The sequence below is a fragment of the Syngnathus leptorhynchus genome, chromosome 2 (assembly GCF_054491065.1).
Source record: "Syngnathus leptorhynchus isolate UIUO chromosome 2, UIUO_Slep, whole genome shotgun sequence".
Lineage (NCBI taxonomy): Eukaryota > Metazoa > Chordata > Actinopteri > Syngnathiformes > Syngnathidae > Syngnathus > Syngnathus leptorhynchus.
Genome location: NC_141196.1, coordinates 210,616 through 229,401, shown reverse-complemented (window position 1 = coordinate 229,401; position 18,786 = coordinate 210,616). Strand labels below are relative to the sequence as shown.

The following is an 18,786-nucleotide window of genomic DNA, read 5'->3' as shown; positions in this document are numbered from 1 at the left end:
CTTCGCTCATGACCTTTATTTGGCTTTCTACCCCCCCCAAAAAAGTGTGTGTGCGTGCGTGCGTGTGTGTATATATATTACAGTAATCCCTCCTACTTCGCGGGGGTTACGTTCCAGACCCACCCGCGAAATGGGAATTTCCGCGAAATAGAAACTAGATTTTTTTGAGCTATTCTTGGAAGATATTCTATTTTTATCGCTGACATCAACCAGCTCGCCGCTAGGGGACTTTCATATCAATGGACTGTGCGCTCCGCATTCATGCCTTAGCGACGAGACTAACAGTGTATTGCTATGTCCAGATGAAGGCCACCGCCGGTGGAGAGTGTTATATCTTTACTATTTTCCAGGTTCTGATGTAGCAAGCACGGTTCGGACAACGACGTGATGGGTACTGCTTTATTCCTTTCATCACAGTCAGTTCACTGGCCGTACATCGCGACACTGAACGTCCCCGAAGCTCCCCCTCCCACATCCGGGGTTTTCCCACTACGGAACATGAGTTAGTCCAAAATATACAACAGCGAGAACGCCCTGAAGTCACATGTGACGATAAAGTATACTGTACTGACTCTTTAATTTATTCATTTCACTTTTAAACGTAAGCTATCATTATTAAAGGAAAATGAAGAAACTCAAGTGGCCGCGAAACCTCGTGAAATGATGAAATTTCTGCGATAAAATAATTCATTTCCGCATTTTTGAAAACCCGCGATATAGCGAAGCCGCGATAGTTGAAGCCGCGAAGTAGGAGGGATGACTGTATATATATAGATATATAGATATATCTATATATATATATATCTATATATATATATATATTAGGGTTAGGGTGAGGGTTAATATATATATTGGCCCTCGTCAGCAGGTCAAATTATGCGAGGAAGCGGAGGCAGGGTCAAGCATCACGAGTGTGGATGGCAGGAGAGTGACAGGAGCACACGTGAAAGGGGGAAATAGCGATTCATTGCTCGGAGAATCAAGCGACTAAGGCTTTGCCCTTTCCTTTTGGACAGCAGGCGGCCTCAGCCGAACGCTCCAGGCAGGGAAACGGATCCTTCACGAGCTTCTGCTCGCATCCACATTCACCCGTCCGTGCTCAGAGGTCTCTCCGAGGATCCAGGGCTGGCGGCCATGACGTCACATAAATCATCCACCCTGGATAGATCAAATCAAGCATTCAGCGTTTGAGAAAAACACCAGGCATGCATTGAACACTTCATTCAGGCAATATAGCCCAAAACATGAAGTTAGTATCAAAGCATTTCTTGGTCCATCACATATCCCAAAATGTCTCGTTCCGTCTTCTTTCAAACTGGAGAAATCTCCTCTTTATATGCTTCAAATGTTCCTTCCGTGGATTTCATGCGCGCTTCTCTACTTTATTCAATCTGTTTTCGGAGCTAGGCGCGAGCGACTTTTTGGAAGCCGTTTTCTTCAACGGCGCCCCGGAAGATGTTTGGAACCTACCGCTCGATCTTCAGACTGCAGCGAGAATCCATTTGGACCTCCTCCAAGGCCTGCTTTCCTTCCTCTCTGGGGTCATTCAAGGCCAGGTCCGGCTGTTGGAGGTGGGAGGGCTTGGACCGCAGAGCCTTGGCCAGTGAGACGCAGTTTTTCTTGCTCAGCTTGCACGACTGGAGCCTGAGAAGACAAGAGGGCGGCTGACACAAGCCCAAGGTTCCTGGGCTGGCTCGAGGAGAGCCTTACTTGAGAACTTGCAAGGTGCACTGCGGCTTTGCCAGTCTGGCGGCGAGCGCCTCCAGCCCGTCGTTGTCCAAGCCGTTGCTGCTGAGATCCAGCTCCCTCAGGTTGCGGGACGAGCTTAGAACAGAGGCCAGCGCCTCGCAGCTTTTCTTGCTCAGCTGGCACCACTGGAGCCTGAGAAGAGAAAGAGGGCGGCCGACACAAGCTCAAGGTTCTCGGGCCGGCCGGCTCGAGGAGAGCCTTACCCGAGAACTTGCAAGGTGCACTGCGGCTTTGCCAGTCCGGCGGCGAGCGCCTCCAGCCCGTCGTCGCACAAGTCGTTGTGGCCGAGATCCAGCTCCCTCAGGTTGCGGGACGAGCTTAGAACAGAGGCCAGCGTCTCGCAGCTTTTCTTGCTCAGCTGGCACCACTGGAGCCTGAGAAGAGAAAGAGGGCGGCCGACACAAGCTCAAGGTTCTCGGGCCGGCCGGCTCGAGGAGAGCCTTACCCGAGAACTTGCAAGGTGCACTGCGGCTTTGCCAGTCCGCCGGCGGTGAGCGCCTCCAGCCCGTCGTCGCACAAGTCGTTGTGGCCGAGATCCAGCTCCCTCAGGTTGCGGGACGAGCTTAGAACAGAGGCCAGCGCCTCGCAGCTTTTCTTGCTCAGCCTGCACGACTGGAGGCTGAGAAGACAAAGAGGGCGGCCGACACAAGCTCAAGGTTCTCGGGCCGGCCGGCTCGAGGAGAGCCTTACCCGAGAACTTGCAAGGTGCACTGCGGCTTTGCCAGTCCGGCGGCGAGCGCCTCCAGCCCGTCGTCGTACAAGTCGTTGTGGCCGAGATGCAGCTCCCTCAGGTTGCGGGACGAGCTTAGAACAGAGGCCAGCGCCTCGCAGCTTTTCTTGCTCAGCCTGCACGACTGGAGGCTGAGAAGAGAAAGAGGGCGGCTGACACAAGCCCAAGGTTCTCGGGCCGGCCGGCTCGAGGAGAGCCTTACCCGAGAACTTGCAAGGTGCACTCCGGCTTTGCCAGTCCGGCGGCGAGCGCCTCCAGCCCGTCGTCGTACAAGTCGTTGTGGCGGAGATGCAGCTCCCTCAGGTTGCGGGACAAGCTTAGAACAGAGGCCAGCGCCTCGCAGCTTTTCTTGCTCAGCTTGCACGACTGGAGGCTGAGAAGAGAAAGAGGGCGGCTGACACAAGCCCAAGGTTCTCGGGCCGGCCGGCTCGAGGAGAGCCTTACCCGAGAACTTGCAAGGTGCACTCCGGCTTTGCCAGTCCGGCGACGGTGAGCGCCTCCAGCCCGTCGTCGTCCAAGTCGTTCTGGCCGAGATGCAGCTCCCTCAGGTTGCAGGGCGAGCTTAGAACAGAGGCCAGCGCCTCGCAGCTTTTCTTGCTCAGGTTACAGCCCTGGAGCCTGAGAAGACAAGAGGGCGGCTGACACAAGCCCAAGGTTCCTGGGCTGGCTCGAGGAGAGCCTTACCTGAGAACTTGCAAGGTCGACTGCGGCTTTGCCAGTCCGGCGGCGAGCGCCTCCAGCCCGTCGTCGCACAATTTGTTTTGGCTGAGATCCAGCTCCCTCAGGGTGCGGGACGAGCTTAGAACAGAGGCCAGCGCCTTGCAGCTTTTCTTGCTCAGCTCGCAGCCCTCGAGCCTGAGAAGACAAGAGGGTTCGGGCTGACACGTGCGCGACCGGTTCAAGGTGCTGGCTCGACGGCACCTACACAGATTTTTGAGAAGCCTTGACCACCGGCAGCAGCATCAGGAGCCCCTTCTTGGACGGAGCGTATTTCCGGAGATCGAAGCAACTCGTGGCTTCCTCGGAAGCCCGCAAGAGGAAGACCAGGGACGACCACATGGCCGGAGGTAGGTCCTTGGTGGACAATTGCCCCCCTTTTAGGTATTGTTGGATCTGCTCCAGCAGCGACTCGTCCTTCAGCTCGTTCAGGCAGTAGAACAAGTTGATGTTCCCCTCGGGAGAATTCCGCTCGATCCGTCGCTTGATCAAGCGGACCGTTTCTGCTTTGTCGTGTCTGAAGTCCTCGGGAGCCTTCAGCAGCTCACCCAGGAGGTCCTGGTTGCACTGCAAGGAGAGGCCCAGCAGGAAGCGGAGGAACAAGTCCAGGTTTCCCTCACTCTTGGAGGCTTTGCGGATGGCCGCCTCGTGTACCCGAATGAGCGGCTTCCGCTCCCAAAACAACGGGAGGCATATCAGCGTCCGGCCGGAATCGTCCAGCACGTTCTTGTTGTCCTGGAACAGGCTCATCATCACGTAGAGAGCGGCCAGATATTCCTGGACGGTCAGGTGGATGAACTGAAACATCTTGCGGCCGTGGTATTTCTGGAGCGGGGGTACCTCCTCGAAGACCACGGTGAAGATTCCCGAGTGTTTTGCGCCCTGCGGGTCATCCAAGCCGCTTTCCCGCAAGTCGCTCTCGTAGAAGATCTGTTGCTTTTTCATCAGGTGCCGAAAAGCCAGCTCGGCCAGCGCTTTGACGTACTCCGTGCTCTTCTGGCTGTCTCGCTCCGTGGACCTGTCCAGGTGATAGAGCAGGAACTCCGTGTACATCTCGGTCAGGCTTTCGGGCAGCGCCTTTCCGTGTTTCCGTTGATCTCGGAGCACGGTGGCGGTGAGCCAGCAGAAGACGGGCAAGTGGCACATGATGAAAATGGTGCGGGACTTCTGGATGTGCTTGATGACGTCCTCCTCGGCGGGGAACCTCTTCCTGAAGTAGTCCAGTCTCTGGGAGTCGCTGAAGCCTTTCACCTCGGTTCTGCCGTCCACCAGGCGCGGCGGGACGTCGTGGGCCGCCCGGGGCCGCGTGGTGATCCAAACCCGGGCGCAGGGAAGCAAGTTCCCCTTGATGAGATGCGCCAGGAGCACCTCCACGGGGTAGGCTCGGGTCACGTCCGGGTCCACCTTGCGCTCGTCGCTCAGGTCCAGTTTGAGGCGGGACTCGTCCAGGCCGTCCAGGATGAACAACATCTTGATGCTGCTGGACTGGTAGTGGCGGTTGCCCGACTCTTGCAGACTGACCAAGATGTCGTCCAGCTTCTTGATGGCCTTGCTCTCCCAGGCAAAGAGTCGGATGAGCTCTGCCAGCGAAAAGCTTTTCGTCTCCTCCAAGTTCAACTCGCGGAAGGCGAAGGGAAAGATGAAGTCCACGTCTGTGTTGGTTCTCCCGCTGGCCCAGTCCAGGACAAACTTGCGCAGCAGGAAGGTCTTCCCGACGCCCGCGAAGCCCACGGTGAGCATCGTGCGAAGGGGCTTCTGGCTTTGGAAGATGTCGCACGGCTGGATGGACTCCTCCTCGGCCGCGCCGCACATCTCCATCTGAAGGACCTCGTGCTGCTTGTCGGAGAGACCGGCGACGCCGCGGGTAATGTTGAGCTCGGTGTAGACGTCCTCCAGAGGCTCCCGCCGGCTGTGCCCCGTGTTGCCCTCGGGAACGGTGAGGTAGCTCTTCCGCAGGTTGTCTTGCAGCTCCCGCTTGGATTTGCCGATCTGCTTGCGATCCACTGAGGAGATGCTACCTGAGGCCGCAGAAGGAGATCCCGTGTGGTCTTTAGGCCCGGCCGCAAGCGTGCCGCAGCCGTGCCGCCGCTTCCCCTCGAGGAAGGAGGCAAGAGTTGTTGCCACCGTTTGTATCACCTGAGAGTTTTCAGGTAAGCTGCTTTCCGCCAACCCCCCCCCCCCTTCTCCACCAGAAGCCACGTTCACCTTACCTATGATTAGCGCCAGGTTGTCGCGCAGCTTCTGGGCCAGGTCGTAGTTGTTGATCTTCTCCAGAATCTGGATGGTCTCCTCTCCCGCGTTGTTGCCGTGCGTGTTTATCAGCAGTTGGGTGATGTCAGTCTGGTCTGCCTTTTCTGTTTTGCTCTTAGGCAGATCTATAAAGAACTTGAACTTCTTGAAGTCCTCCTGCCCCAGGTCTTCCAGCGTTTGCAACAGCAGCTCCTTGATTTTCATATCCATCTTTCCCAAAGCATGAACCTGAAAGCAAAGGGATCACCTTGATTTTCTCGCACAACAGACGGCCACGCCCAAAGCCCAGAAGGTGGCGCCATTTCCCATAAGAAAGTCTGCTTTTTCATTTTACGAGGCTGCTTGACAATCAATGACTTTGCTGCTGACTTTGTTTCCTTGTCGTTGCGTTCCCTCAAGAAGTAACTTGCCCCTTACCCCCAAACTTCAATCAAAGTTAACAACTGACCATTTATCAAGAAAGCGACCGACTGAAAGCTGAATAACCGACAAGCGGACCGAGTGAACCGTCTGAGCAATCGCCAAACAAGCTAACAAGTCCTTCAGACTCTTGCTCTTGCTCTTGCTCTTGCTCTTGCTCTTGCTCAACCCGTCCGGAGGAGAAGGAAGCCATGCAGGCGGGAACATATGAATCGGTTTCTGAAGAAATCCTGCCTGCCTCTTGTGGCTCTTGCTGCGACTTGCAGCGTTGGGAGCAGCCTGCAGGGGGCGCCAAAGCAAGGCTGAGCGCCCCTCGCTTGAGGTGCTGGAGGCGGGGCATCGACCAGTCCCAAGATCTAGTGGGCGTCGACAAGCTGAGGGCACGCAGCTAGGTGATCGACGTCACCGCGCTCTTTCAAAAGGTGGTCTTGCTTTGGATCAATTGGAAAAGGTCTTTGCGGTGCTATCATCCTATGCCGCTTCCTTCCCAAAGAAGACGCGACTTCTCGAGTAGAGATGATTACTGTGAGCTTAGCTTCCTTTTACATCACAAACAAGCCGTAGAACTGGTAGAACTGGTGAGAGAAACGAAACTGTTTGCTCCGGGATTTTGGTGGACTGTCTCAAACATGTCAAAAGTACATTGTCAATAGAATTGCTACTCCGTTCCATTTCACTTTGCTACGAGGTAGGGTGGCTCGGCCAGTCTACACCGAGTGTTGACAAACAATGGCCAAACCAAAATGCACGCACACGATTCCCGTGCTTTGGCCAGGGTCGTCAATCAATCAATCAATCAATCAATCAATCAATCAATCAATCAATCAATCAATCAATCAATCAATCATCGTTATTGTCCATATTTTGTTTTGTGTTATTCAGGCTAATAAATGCAATTGCTATACATACCCCGTGTCCTCGTTACCTGAATGTTGTCAGTCACTTTGCTGAGCTTGATCCACAATGGCAGAAGCACGCCTTGCCGCGGCTTGCCGCGGCTTGCCTGGCCTCGCCTCAACCCAACCAATGATTCTCTGCTGCTATCTAGTGGACGGGGAATGAAAGTTAGCCACCAACCTGCGTAACTGCTTGCGTGTTACCCGAGGCGACTTCCCGTGTGGTTGTCCTGGCAACACGGACGCCAAGAAGACGCCACCCACGAGGTCGAGTTGCAATTTTAACTTAATTTCCAGTCCCGGCAGGCAAGAATGGCTCCCAAGGCTGCCAAGAAAGGCGCCGCAGCCAAGAAGACCGCCGCAGCCGCCGCCGCCGCCGCGCAGGGCTCGGAAGTCCAGACTTGGGAGAGCGGGCTCGCCAATGCACTTTTTCACGAGGTTTGCATCAAACGGCAAACAACAAGGCCCGCCCGCCCGCCAGCCAGCCAGCCAGCCGCGGCCGGGCTTTTGCCATTCGGGTGTATCGGAATGCGTTCACGTAACAAAGCAAGCAAGTTGTGAGCCTGAGAAAGAAACGAAAAATGGAGAAAAGCTACTTTAAAGAAGCGCAAGCCCATTTGTGTGATTGCCCGGCTGCTGAAAAATGCAATCTGCATGGGTTGACTTGCTTTGAAGTTGGCTCAAGTGTGTTGAAGAACTTTTCATGCGCGCGCAGAGTAAACGTGTAGACGTAAACAAAGAAATGCACCTTTTGTTCAAAGTGGGATTGAATCGGAATGCAAAACCGGAATTGCAAATCGGAATGGAGCAAGTGCAAGCGCGTGACGTTTCCGCCGCTGGCTTCCGGCGTAACCGCGCGCGCGCGCGCGTCTTCGCTCGCTGTGGCGGCGACAGGAGCACTGGCAAGCGTGCGTGTGCGTGCTGGTGGGCCGAGGTCCGCGCGACGAGGAGCTGATCCGGACGCTGGCTCTGGCCGTGCGGCAACCGCAACGCAAGCTCTTCACTTCGCTGTCGTGGGAGGACACCGAGGCGAAGGTAGCTCGCCGGTGCATGGCTGGCTGTCTGTCTGTCTGTCTGTCTGTCCGATTTGTGTGCTGAACGACTTGAGCAAGTGGAGATGTCCTTGAGCAGATTCGCGAGTACGGGAACCCCAAAGCAAAGAAACGAGACGCTTTCCCTCAGTTCTACGAGGTTTGTCGCCGCCGTCGCCACGCCACGCCACGCCCGACTCCCGCGCCTCTCCGGACGTTTGCCAATGTCCGCAGGTGACGGAGCCCGCCAGGGAGCTGCTGGAGGCCCGAGAGGAGATCCCCGCCCAGCTCATGGCGCAAGTGGTCAAGTTCATGCTGCTGCAGATCAAGGAGAGCGACCAGCTGAGGCGAAAGGCCGAGCAAGTGAGAGACGTGGACGAAACCGTGAACTGGTTGCCCCTCCGTCCGTCCGTCCGTCCGTCCCTCCGTCCGTGCGTGCTCTTTCTGACCGATAACCCGCCGCTTGCCCTTGTTGGGCGCTTCCGTCTCAAGGCCAAAGCAGCTGCTCCCGTCGCCAAAGAAAAACCGGGAGCCAAAGGCAAAGACAAAAAGCCAAAGGACGAGCCGGCCCTCAAACCCAAAACAAAACTCAAACGCAGGGATGATGTGGAGCCGCCCAAGTACGTCGGTAAGCCACCGCCACGATGACTGTTTACATGCCACCCTTGCTCTTTGCCCGCCAAACACTGCCCACGTAGTTCCACCGCACCGTGATGCCAACAGAAAAGCGCTACTCTTGTCCAAATGCAACTGCAAAGCGCCATTTTTATCCTTGCCAATCTCCTTGACTCCGGTCGTAGCGGCAAAACATAGTTCCTTGGCACCGAGATGCCGGCATAGCTCTACCTTTATGGATTTGGTCGATAATCGAGAATGGCGGAAAAGTTGCACAGCGACGCACGCTCGCTCGCTCGCTCGGTCGTTCGGTCGCTCGGTCGCTCGCTCGCTCAGCACTGACACGTGTTCTATTTGGTTTGTGCGGCGGGCGGCAAAGGCGACGAGCCGAGCGACGGACCCCAACACTACGTGCTGCTGCTGGGCTTCCACCAGCCTCAGCTGGTGGGGACGCTGGACGGCGCCGGCGTGCACGTGGCCAACGTCATCAGGCTGAGCGGCGGCGCCGATGCCACCGCGCCCCCCGACCAGGTGGATGAGGAAACGGCCGACGGTGAGCTACCAAAGCCCGCGCCTTTGCCCTTCGGGACGGCCCGGCCCGGCCTGAGACCAGCGCAAGCGCGGCGGCGACGACGACGACGACGGTAAAGCGCAACGGCTTTCATTTGCAGCGAATGAAATTGCCGCCCGAGAGGCCAGGGAGGCACAGGCCAAGGTGCTGGACCGCTTCTGGGGAGCCCTGAGACAGGTTTTGGACAACGGGGGACCCAACTCCAGACTCCACGACGTGGCTCAGCTGGAATACGCTGTCCCGGATTCCTTGATGCCCTTTGACCCGCAGGATCCGGAGGCTGCGGTGCGTGGCAGCCTACCCGATAGGATGTGTCTGCCAATTGGCCGGCCCGTGTCTCAACGCTCACGTCCGTCTGCTAGCAGATGGCGGCGGCGAGCCAAATGTTTGACGGCGTGTCCAATCTCATCTACGACTGTCTGGAGTGGCGCAGGCAGCACCGGCGCTACTTGGACAGCGCCAACTTCATCCGTGTGCCCTCGGTGGTTTGGGGCCAGGACGTCCCGCCGCCGGCCGAGGTAGACGGACTCGAGGGAAGGGAGGGAGTGTTGGCTTGTAAAAAGGCGCTTGGTTCCACCTTGGTTCCCTGGGCCTGACTTTTGTGGTGTTTCCTGCCAGACCGCAGCTTCTGTGTCCCCCCGTTCCAAGAAGTCGGGGCGGCCGCCAGCCCCGAGTGAGTAAGCTCCGCCGTTGCTTTGGTAGCAGGCAGGCAAGCTAAGCCGGCGTGCCTTCTTGGCAAACAGAAAAGCCGCCCTCATCCCTGACCACCGACGTGGACATGAATCACTACGCGGGCCTGGTGGAGCAGGTCCCGGCTGAGGCCTGCTCGGTGGCGCTCGTTTTGCACTGCATGCTGGAGCAGGTTTGCTCGTCTTGTTGCCGGCCAGCGTGCCGCCAGCGCGCCGTGCCACGGCCAGGCCGCGCCGTGCCGCGCCGTGCCGTGCCGTGCCGCGCCGCGCCGCGCGCCTTTGGGTCCCTCCAATCATCCCTGCTCCTTTGCCTGCCTCCAGGTGGTCGTGTGGAGCGAGCAGCAGGCGCCCGACGACGGCCAGCCTCAGACGGCTCTCGACCGTCACGCGCTGGGCCGAATGTTGCACAAGGTCCTGCCTCGGGTCGGCGCGGAGGACGAGAGGAGAGACTTGCTGTGTAGTTTGTTGAGCGCGGTGGAGCGAGAAGAGGACAAGCAGGTAGGTAGGTGCGTGAAGGCCTAGCACCTTTCTTTGTCGCCTCGTCACTGGCCGCCGGCTGTCGCAGACGCTTAAGGAAGAGTTTGGCGCCGAGGAGACGCCCAGGAGGTGCCGGCAGCCCGTCATCGTCCGCCACCACGACGAAAGGGCGCGCCGCTTCATCGGCGTAACTGTGAGTTGAGCGCATCATCAGATGCTTGGCGGCGGAAAGGCAACGGCCCCCGTCTGTCCCTCTCTTCCCCGACCGAGGCCGCTCCGAGTTTGGATCCGGCCCAGGAGGAGGCGTCGGTGATGAGGCGCTCGCCGGCGTGGCAGCTCATCGACTCTGTGGCTCGGCGGCGTTCCGACGCCTCGCGTTGGAGGGTGCTCAAGCAGCAGCTTCGGCGCCAGTGCACCGGAGGTGGGCGTCGGATGGGCTTTTATGGGGTCAAGCTGAGCTCTTGCCTTTGCCGCCCGCCGCAGATGAGGTGTCGTGGCCCCAGGCGGAGCGCTTCTTTCAGCGCAGCGTGCTGGAAAGCATGCAGCTGAGCCAGGTGGACGAGGACGGCGTCCTGGGAAAAGACTGCCGAGCTTTGGGAATGGCGCATGGGGCCAAGGAGCAGCCCGTCATCCCCTGGGACGACCCTCTGTCCTTTGCAAAGCACACGTTTAGCAACCTGCGCAAGAAATGTCTGCCCCCGCCGCCGCCGCCCCTTTTTCCTTTTGCCTCGGCAGACGTGCTCATCCTCCCCTTGTGTCTGTCGCAGGCTCAACGTTTCTCCCGGAAGACGCGCCCTCGTCGGAGGTGTTTCTTCTTTCTTTCTTTCTTTCTTGCTTCTGTTCCGTCTTTTTCAGCTGTGCCTCCCTCCCTCCCTCCCTCCCTCCCAACGCGGCAGATCAACGAGCGGGAAAGCGCCAAGCGGCTCGACCTGCGCGACATTCAGAACTGCCGGCGGAGGTGCCTCCGGGACTGGGACTACGTGGAACGCCACGAGGCGGGCGTCTTCCCGCAGGTGAGCTCTCTCTCCCTCTGGTCTGGGGGGCGGGGGGCAGCCGCCGGCGACTGACGTGGCTTGCCGCCATGCCGGCCGGCGACTGACGTGGCTTGCCGCCATGCCGGCCGGCGACTGACGTGGCTTGCCGCCATGCCGGCCGGCGACTGACGTGGCTTGCCGCCATGCCGGCCGGCGACTGACGTGGCTTGCCGCCATGCCGGCCGGCCGGCGACTGACGTGGCTTGCCGCCATGCCGGCCGGCGACTGACGTGGCTTGCCGCCATGCCGGCCGGCCGGCGACTGACGTGGCTTGCCGCCATGCCGGCCGGCGACTGACGTGGCTTGCCGCCATGCCGGCCGGCCGGCGACTGACGTGGCTTGCAGGTCCTCCACTCAGCTGCCCAGCAGTATCGCTGTCTGGACACGCACAGAGGAAGTCACAATAACCTCCTCTACGTCTTCTGCCACAATCCCATGAGTCCCGATCGCTTGTGCAAGGAGTTCTGGGACGTGGCCATTCACACCGACGTCAAGTTCCGGTAAGAGCGGGCCCAGGTACCCATTGTTTGGCCGGCCGCGCGCCGACTCTCCCGCTGCTTTTTCAAGGACTTATTTGGAGCACGTGGCAGACACCATTGCAGACTGGATTGAGAAGGAGGAGCTGAAGAAACAGTTGTCGGGGTGTGACCGCACAATTTCTGCGGCGCAAGCTTCACAAAGTATACAGCCCAGCTTCGCCATTTGCTGGGGTGGGCTGATGGCTTCATTCTTCTGGAACTTTGCAGGTTTGCCAGAGGAAGACGACGAATCCCGGGAGCAATTTGTCACCGGAAGCTCACTCAAGGTTTGCGGCGGCGACGCATCGGAGACGCCCCAGCCTCTGAAATGTCATTGCCATTTGGCAGGCGGCCAAGCTGGAGGAGGACAAGCTGAAGGAAGAGGAAGGCAAGAAAGGCAAGAAGCCGGCCAAGGCGGCCGCGGGCAAGAAGCAGCAGCCGGCGGCGGAGAACGCCAAGTCCACCGAGACCAAGAAGAGCGACAAATCGGCGGCGGGCAAGAGCAAAGCCGCGATCAACAGCTCCACGGCCGCCGCCTCCGAGGCGGCGCCACCCGGCAAAGCGGACGACAAAGAGGAGGCCAGCGGCAGCGTAGGAGACGCCACCGGACGGGAGAGGCCAAACGCTGGCCGTCTTGACCTCTGCGCCGCCTCTCCTTTAGGGATTTGCCGGCTTCCACATGGACGGAATGCTGGTCCACCTGTCAGGGTCTCTCCAGTACCTCTTCCCTGCGGCCGGGGGGCACGTTACCGTGGAGACCGTCAGCTACGTGGAGGGTAAAGTCGCGTCACCGCGGAGACCGTCGGCTACGTGGAGGGTAAAGTCGCTGGCGCGTTTGACGGCGTCCCCCACGACGGCAGGTTCCAGCATGCTGAAAGTGGCCGTGAGCAAAGACGGCCATCGCTTGTACACGCACGTGGCCCGAGCGCTCACGAGAAACGGCGCCAAAGGTGAAGAACCTCGAGAGCTTTGCTCGTTTGCCGCTGCCGCGCTGACCTCTCTCTCTCTCTCCCGCTGGCTGGCTGGCTGGCTGGCTGGCTGGCTGGTACTCCATAAGAGCATCCCGCCAAGACGGCCGCGACCACCAGGCGCTCCTTCTCGGCCCTGCTGGACAGCGGCGTCCGGCTGGCTTACACCTTTGAGGACAAAGGCAAAGGTGGGTTTGTGAGCGTGCCGGCTGTCGTCGGCCCGTATTTCTAAAATGCCTCTGGGGAACCGCCTCAGATGGCCAAGAAACAAAGGCCCGCTCCTTGGCAGTCCCGGACGGGAGCCTCAAGGAACCGGAGAAAGAGACGACGGAGCCGGCGGCGGCGGACCCGGCGGCGGACCCGCCCAAGACCGACGACGCCGAGGTGCAGGTCTCGGCAACCCGCGCCCGCCCGCGGAGACGTCGACGTGATTGTGCGCTTCTTAGCAGCCGCGTGACAGCCCGTCGCAGACGTGCCCCCCCCCGAGGCCGCTGGCCAGCCTCAGCTTGTCCATCCCCAGCGGCCTACTTGTGCAGTTCGTGCGGCAAGACGGTCGGTGACGGCGGCGGGGCGGGGCGGGGCGGGCCATCCTCCGCAACGTAGGTGTAGTAGCGCATGACGACACCTAGGCGTGTCCTCAGGGGAGGAGAGCGTGCTGGTGCGGCTGAGTTTTCACGCCACGGGTCGCCGCGGCCCCGCTCTGGCCAAGGAGGCGTCCCGCACCGTTACGGCCCAGGGAACCGTCATCCGATACATGAGGGACGGCTCCAGCCAGGTGAGCCCGCCCGCCGTGTCCGCCGTGCCCGCCGTGCCCGCCGTGCCCGCCGTGCCCGCCGTGCCTGCCGTGCCTCTGCTCGGCCACTCGGCTTTTGGTGACATTGGCGCCGCCAGGTGCTCTTTGCGGACGGGACGGTCAGCTCCAGCCTGGATTCCGGCCCGGTGTGGGTACCTGAGGTGGAAGAAGACACGACGGATGGCAAGAAAGAGCCGCGCTGAACTCCATCAAGCCTCTGCGTCTTCTACACCTTCTATCTGCTTGCGTGCTTTCAGGGCAAAACCCCGAGAACCAGCCGGCGTCTCCTCCTCGAGGGTATTGGGCAACCACCGCGCCCTGCGGCACTCGCATCTGCACCGTGGGTAGCACGCACGAGCAGAGTCCCGCCTGCGCTCTGCTGAGCTACGTGACCTCCGACCCGGTCACTCACGAGGTGAGCCGGCCCGACCCGGCCGAGCGACGTTGGCTCCGTCCCCTCGGCTTCCTTCCAGGTGATGGTGAGCCGCGAAGATCTGGTGGTGACGGTGCAGAGGCCGGACGGATCGGTGAGCGTCGATCACGCGGACGGAACCAGAATCACCACCTTCTACCGGGACAGGCCTGCAAGCGCCGATGAGGAGGGAGGGAGAGAAAAGGTGGTGGCGGTGGAGAACGAGGCCTGCGCCACCGTCTTGATGTACCCCGAACGACACGTGACGGAAATCTGGTTGGCGGACGGCACCGTGGTCACCGGCGATAACCAGGGGGCTTATCAGGTGCGCTGGCGGTGCGCTGGCGGTGCGCGTGGTGGTGCGCGTGGTGGTGCGCGCTGCCTCCCTCCCTCCCTCCATCCCTCCCTCCGTTTGTCCGTCCTCGTGAAGTCCTAAAAGAGAGGTTTGGGGTCAAAAGGTGGTCCCGTCCAGCATCGGACTCCTGCGCATCCAAAGCGACGGCAAGTGCGTCTACTCCAGCGGAGCGCTCCGGGACGCCCGCCCCGCCTACATCATGAGTCACACCGATAGAGTGGCCTGCGACGTCACGGACGTGGACGGAAACCACTTTCAGGCCAGTTGCGGATGTCCGACATGCTGTCCTTCGGCCGCCGTGTTCTGTGAAGAACGACTCCACTTTCTAGACATAGCCAGCCCCCTGCCTGCCCCCCGCCTGCCTGAACCTCAAGAGAAGAAATGAAGGCGCCACTGTACATTGCTCTCTCTTCAGGTGTCGCAAGACGGCCAGGTGAGCGTGCGCACTGTTGGCCCAGCGCCAAGGATGCTGCAAGAGGACGACAAAGATGGGATGGGGGAGCCCCGGGACCACTCTCCCAGGTGACGCGCGCACACGGTGTCCGGAGGAGCTTTCGCACGGCCCCAAGCGACCGGCCAAGGCCTCGGCGCTTGACCCCTGGCTGGTCTTTGAGCGCAGGCTGTTCCTGGTGCACGAGGACGGTTCCGGTTCGGAGCTCCTGAGTAGCCGAGCCGTGTCGGAGCTGCTGAAGCGGGCCCGCTCGGACCCCGCCGCGGCCGTGCTGAAGGACCCGCTGCCGGACACGCCAGGTGAGCGTGCCTCTGTCCCGCCGAGGCGCGACCTTGCTACGGAAAGGTGTCTACGCTCCTCCAGGTGAGTTTGGCATCACCGTCCTGAAACCCGGCACGGAAAACGTGCGCTCCAAGTGGCTGCACGTCAAGCTGGACCCCAAGGCCATACATCAGAGCCTTCGGAACCGCAGCGGGCGTGATTGCGCCCCAGTTGAGGTACGCGAAGGCGACACCTCAGCTGCCGGCCCTACTCGTGGGAACGCAGCCTCTGACTTAAGGCATCCCGCCGCCGCCGTCGCAGACGACTCGCAGTCCTCCGTTCGGGAGCACCGCGGGACACCGGCCCGGCCTGAAAAAGCTCGGCGGCGGCGGCGGCGTCCTCAGCTGCCCCAAAGTCCTGGAGATAAGGGAAGTTCAGCAGCACGGGGCCTTCGGTCGACGGCTCCGAGACACAGTGGACACGCGGCTGAAGGCGAGTACCCACGATACGCCACTCGTGAGCAGACAAAAGAACGCCGGCTTCTCCCGGCAGGAATACATCGAGACTTTGACGGAGAAGGCGCGCTGGTCGGCCGACGTGACGCTCAAGGAGCCTCGCGCCGAGGTGGAACGAGCCCACGCCGGGCTTCTGCTCAGTCAGGTGCCTAGACGTGAAGCCAGCGCTGCTCGGGATGCCGTCTTCCTCTGCAAAGTGTGCTAATGACTCCGAGTTCTTCTCAAGTCCCTGGCAGAGGAGCCGGCGCAGCGAGACCGAGCCGAAGGCGCCGCCGGCGCACAGAGGAGTCCGGGTAAAGGCGGTCGCTCGTCACCACCCCAGCCCACGACCCTTTGTCCCATTTGCCGCTCGTCTGTCCGCAGGGGACATCGGCGTTCTGTACGGCCGGGCGGTGCACGCCGCACTCGAGCCGTCGGGCCACGCGGAGGATCCCGCCGTGCCGGCCGCCGCCGCCGCCGCCGGGTAAAGGCCGCCGCCGCCGCCTCGCTTGACCCGCCGACTGGCTCAAGCATCTCATCCCTCCCTCCCGTTGGTCTTCTCGCAGCCTCACCCAGCTCGAGGAGTCAAAGTGGAGGGACACGCTGGAGCAGTACAGGTGGGCAGGCTCGGGCCGTGGTCTTTGACCCACCCGGAAGAAAGCTGGCAAGACCGCATCCGCCCCTCTGTGCGTCCCGTAGACAGGAGCTGCTTGAAGTGAAGGGCCGTGTCCATGCGCTGAGGAAGAGGATCATCGTGCCCTACTTTCACCCCGAAAACAACTCCTTGCGCCAGGAAAGCCTTAAGCTCCTTTCCCGGATTGCCCGTACCACCCCTTGACTCTCTCGTGCTCTTCTTCTACAGACTCATCGGCGCCAAAGTCCCGACTCCCAGGGGCCAAATTTCAGCGCGCCCACCGAGTCGGACGGTATGGACGACGCCTTCCGGAGCGACATCCTAGCCCAAGAGGACCGTAAGCGTACAGGCCGACAAATGGGAAACCAGTCGGGCTCACCAAACCGCTTTGTCTATGTCTTGCCTTTTGCCGCGTAGACGACGACGGAGCGGCCCAGCCCTTGGAGCCGGCGTGGCCCTTGGAGCCGACGTGGCCCTCGGAGCCGGCCTCGGAACCGGCCTCGGAGCCGGCCTCGCAGCCCTTGGAGCCTTCTTATCCTGCCAGGTTTGCCAGTCGCGCAGTTAGCCCACATAGTCAGCAGATGTTAACGGGCGCGGGCGGCCCTCTGGTTCAGTCACGCGGCAGTGGCAGCGAGGAGCAGGAGGACCTTCGGCGCCGCACCCGCCACCGCACCAGGTGCGCAATCCCGCCTATTTCAGCTGAACGCGGCTGACGTGCACGGCCCACTTTGCAGCAGCAGCCGTCCGCCGGACGGACTCCTCCGGCCGTCCCAGGTCTGTCCAGGTGAATGTGAGCGGGCAGCCCAGGCGGAGCGGCGTCAGACTGCCGCCTTCCATCGTCAGCTGCAAAGCCTGCAGCGTCCCCAATCATCACGTAAGGCCGGTGGCGACTCGCCTGCCTGCGTGGCTGCCTGCCTGCGTGGCTGCCTGCCTGCCTGCCTGCCTGCCTGCCTGCCTGCCTGCCTGCGTGGCTGCCTGCCTGCGTGGCTGCCTGCCTGCGTGGCTGCCTGCCTGCCTGCGTGGCTGCCTGCCTGGCTGCCCGGCCGCCCGCCCGCCCGCCCGACTGCCTCACGCCAGCCGGCATTTTACGTGGCTAACGTCGACTGGGAGCGCTTTGTTCTTTCTGTGCCAGTTCCGCCGCGTGGAGGAGCCGGTGCGGCGCAGGTGTCGCACCATTTCGCTGGCCGACCCCAACGTCATCAGCAGAGGCTTTGAGCTGCGGCCGTCCAGAGTCGACTTTGGCCCGCTGAGGGACGGCACGTCCTCCGTGGTCACGGTGGTCATGAAGAACGTGGGCGTCGACACCTGCAGGTGAGCGCGAGTGGCGGCAAAGGACGCGCAAAGGGCGTCACCTCCGCCGCTCGGCTTCTCTTCCAGGTTCCACGTCAAGCAACCTCCCGTCTCCACGGGCCTCCGCGTCAAGTACCAGCCGGGACCCGTAAGCGCACAGGCCAGCCGTCGCAAAGGGCCGAACCCCCCCCCCCCGCTCCTCCGTCTGTTTGCCCAGGTGCCGGCGGGTTTGCAAGTTGAACTGGACGTCGAGCTGTACGCCATGTGCGAGGCGCACGAGCTGGACGGGAATCCCACCAAGCACATCTCCCAGGACATCATCATCCCCACAGAGACCGACATCTTCTACCTGCCCGTCACGGCCAATATCCTTCAAAGGCACGCGTGGCCGTGGTCTGGACCGAGGCAGCCTTGCGGCGAGATCCTTGACGCACGTGGCGTAGCTGTTCTTCCTGAGGCCTTCTACGACGTTTGGTTGAGAGAGCGCTCCGGTTGCGACAGCCGCGCCGGGAGGCCCAGACAGGCCCGCAGCCTCCCGGCGTGCCAGCGCCTCGGCCGGAACCCGCCGCAACGCGGCTCTCTGGAGCCCGCCTTCTCAGGTACGCACGCCGACGGTTGAGCAAAATGTTGTTGTTTTTTTCTTCTTCTTCTTCTTCTTCTTCTTTGTACAGGGCACCATAAACGCACAGCTAGTCTGTGAAGAGCAGGCCAATGCAGCCAGCAAGTTGAACGTCACCCACCCACGCACAATATATAGCAGTGGTCGTTGCTTCCATTCCATTCTTGGCCCGATGATATGGTCACGTCGACGATTGTTCTTTTCGAACCTCCAAATGACAAATCTTTTGGTTGAAGTCAACAACAGAGTAATTGAGTTCGTTTTGTAATGAACTAACGAGTCACTCGTTTTCATCATCGGCGCTACCTGATATGATTCATGGTGTGATTTGGTTTCCCAAAAAATGTTTTGACCGTTTTTATTCTTTACGACAAATAAATCGTATTTCCACAAGGACAAGAGATTTGTCGGACGTACATCGATAGAACTACTGAGCGAGCCTCTCTTCTCTTCTCTTCTCTTCCCTTCCGTTCCGCTCCGCTCCGCGTGCACGCTCGCTCCGGGATGTCACGCGCCTCCGTGTTTGGCACGCCGATGACGTCAGAGAAAGGTGCAAAAGCGCCGCTGTCTGTCATCTTCGGCGTCGCCGCTTGTGCGCCGCCCGCATGCGGTCTGTCATGTTTGCGTCCCCTGCTTTTGGCCCAGCGTCGCCGCAGAAGGGCGCCAATGCCGCGTGACTCTTTTTGGGGGGGTTGTTTTTTTTTTTCTTCTTGTTCTTCACGCCGAATGACGGAGCCGGCCGAGCATCGCTGAGCTCCAAGAGGCAGACTCGACGATGCCCGTTTGCCGCAGGCCCCGTCATCGTGAAAGCG

The 18,786-nt window shown here is 60.4% G+C and overlaps 2 protein-coding genes across 9 annotated transcripts; one reads left to right on the top strand and one right to left on the bottom strand.

Moving 5' to 3' along the window:
* Position 1: 1 nt before the first annotated feature.
* Positions 2–6,664, bottom strand: LOC147059831 (NACHT, LRR and PYD domains-containing protein 3-like). Its single transcript, XM_085935087.1, has 12 exons — positions 5,895–6,664; positions 5,407–5,674; positions 3,405–5,214; positions 3,164–3,334; positions 2,924–3,097; positions 2,682–2,852; positions 2,440–2,610; positions 2,195–2,368; positions 1,953–2,123; positions 1,711–1,881; positions 1,471–1,644; positions 2–1,158 (listed from the first exon to the last, which is right to left on the bottom strand). The coding sequence occupies exons 1-12, from the start codon at positions 5,895–5,897 to the stop codon at positions 1,086–1,088; spliced, it is 3,531 nt and encodes a 1,176-aa protein (XP_085791213.1). The 5' UTR covers positions 5,898–6,664; the 3' UTR covers positions 2–1,085.
* A 307-nt stretch (positions 6,665–6,971) lies between these two features.
* spag17 (sperm associated antigen 17) lies at positions 6,972–18,411 on the top strand. 8 transcript variants are annotated; one of them, XM_085935077.1, is made up of 48 exons: positions 6,973–7,200; positions 7,657–7,797; positions 7,894–7,953; positions 8,028–8,156; positions 8,286–8,421; positions 8,788–8,961; positions 9,080–9,264; positions 9,345–9,497; positions 9,598–9,652; positions 9,723–9,841; positions 9,990–10,166; positions 10,234–10,338; positions 10,416–10,566; positions 10,629–10,835; positions 10,913–10,950; positions 11,042–11,158; positions 11,525–11,679; positions 11,747–11,859; positions 11,926–11,984; positions 12,046–12,288; positions 12,359–12,473; positions 12,558–12,647; positions 12,755–12,853; positions 12,922–13,049; positions 13,112–13,217; positions 13,307–13,440; positions 13,557–13,641; positions 13,716–13,873; positions 13,932–14,195; positions 14,329–14,484; positions 14,641–14,747; positions 14,845–14,975; positions 15,040–15,173; positions 15,259–15,429; positions 15,490–15,597; positions 15,679–15,745; positions 15,816–15,915; positions 15,998–16,048; positions 16,131–16,224; positions 16,294–16,402; positions 16,483–16,609; positions 16,680–16,741; positions 16,800–16,939; positions 17,198–17,376; positions 17,443–17,503; positions 17,573–17,720; positions 17,799–17,954; positions 18,027–18,410. In XM_085935077.1, the coding sequence occupies exons 1-48, from the start codon at positions 7,075–7,077 to the stop codon at positions 18,053–18,055; spliced, it is 5,952 nt and encodes a 1,983-aa protein (XP_085791203.1). In that variant the 5' UTR covers positions 6,973–7,074; the 3' UTR covers positions 18,056–18,410. The 8 variants fall into 8 exon arrangements, with proteins under 8 accessions (XP_085791158.1, XP_085791185.1, XP_085791168.1 ...); XM_085935050.1 differs by having other exon boundaries at positions 9,342–9,497; XM_085935032.1 differs by having other exon boundaries at positions 6,972–7,200; positions 9,342–9,497; positions 13,115–13,217; positions 17,443–17,720.
* Positions 18,412–18,786: the final 375 nt, after the last annotated feature.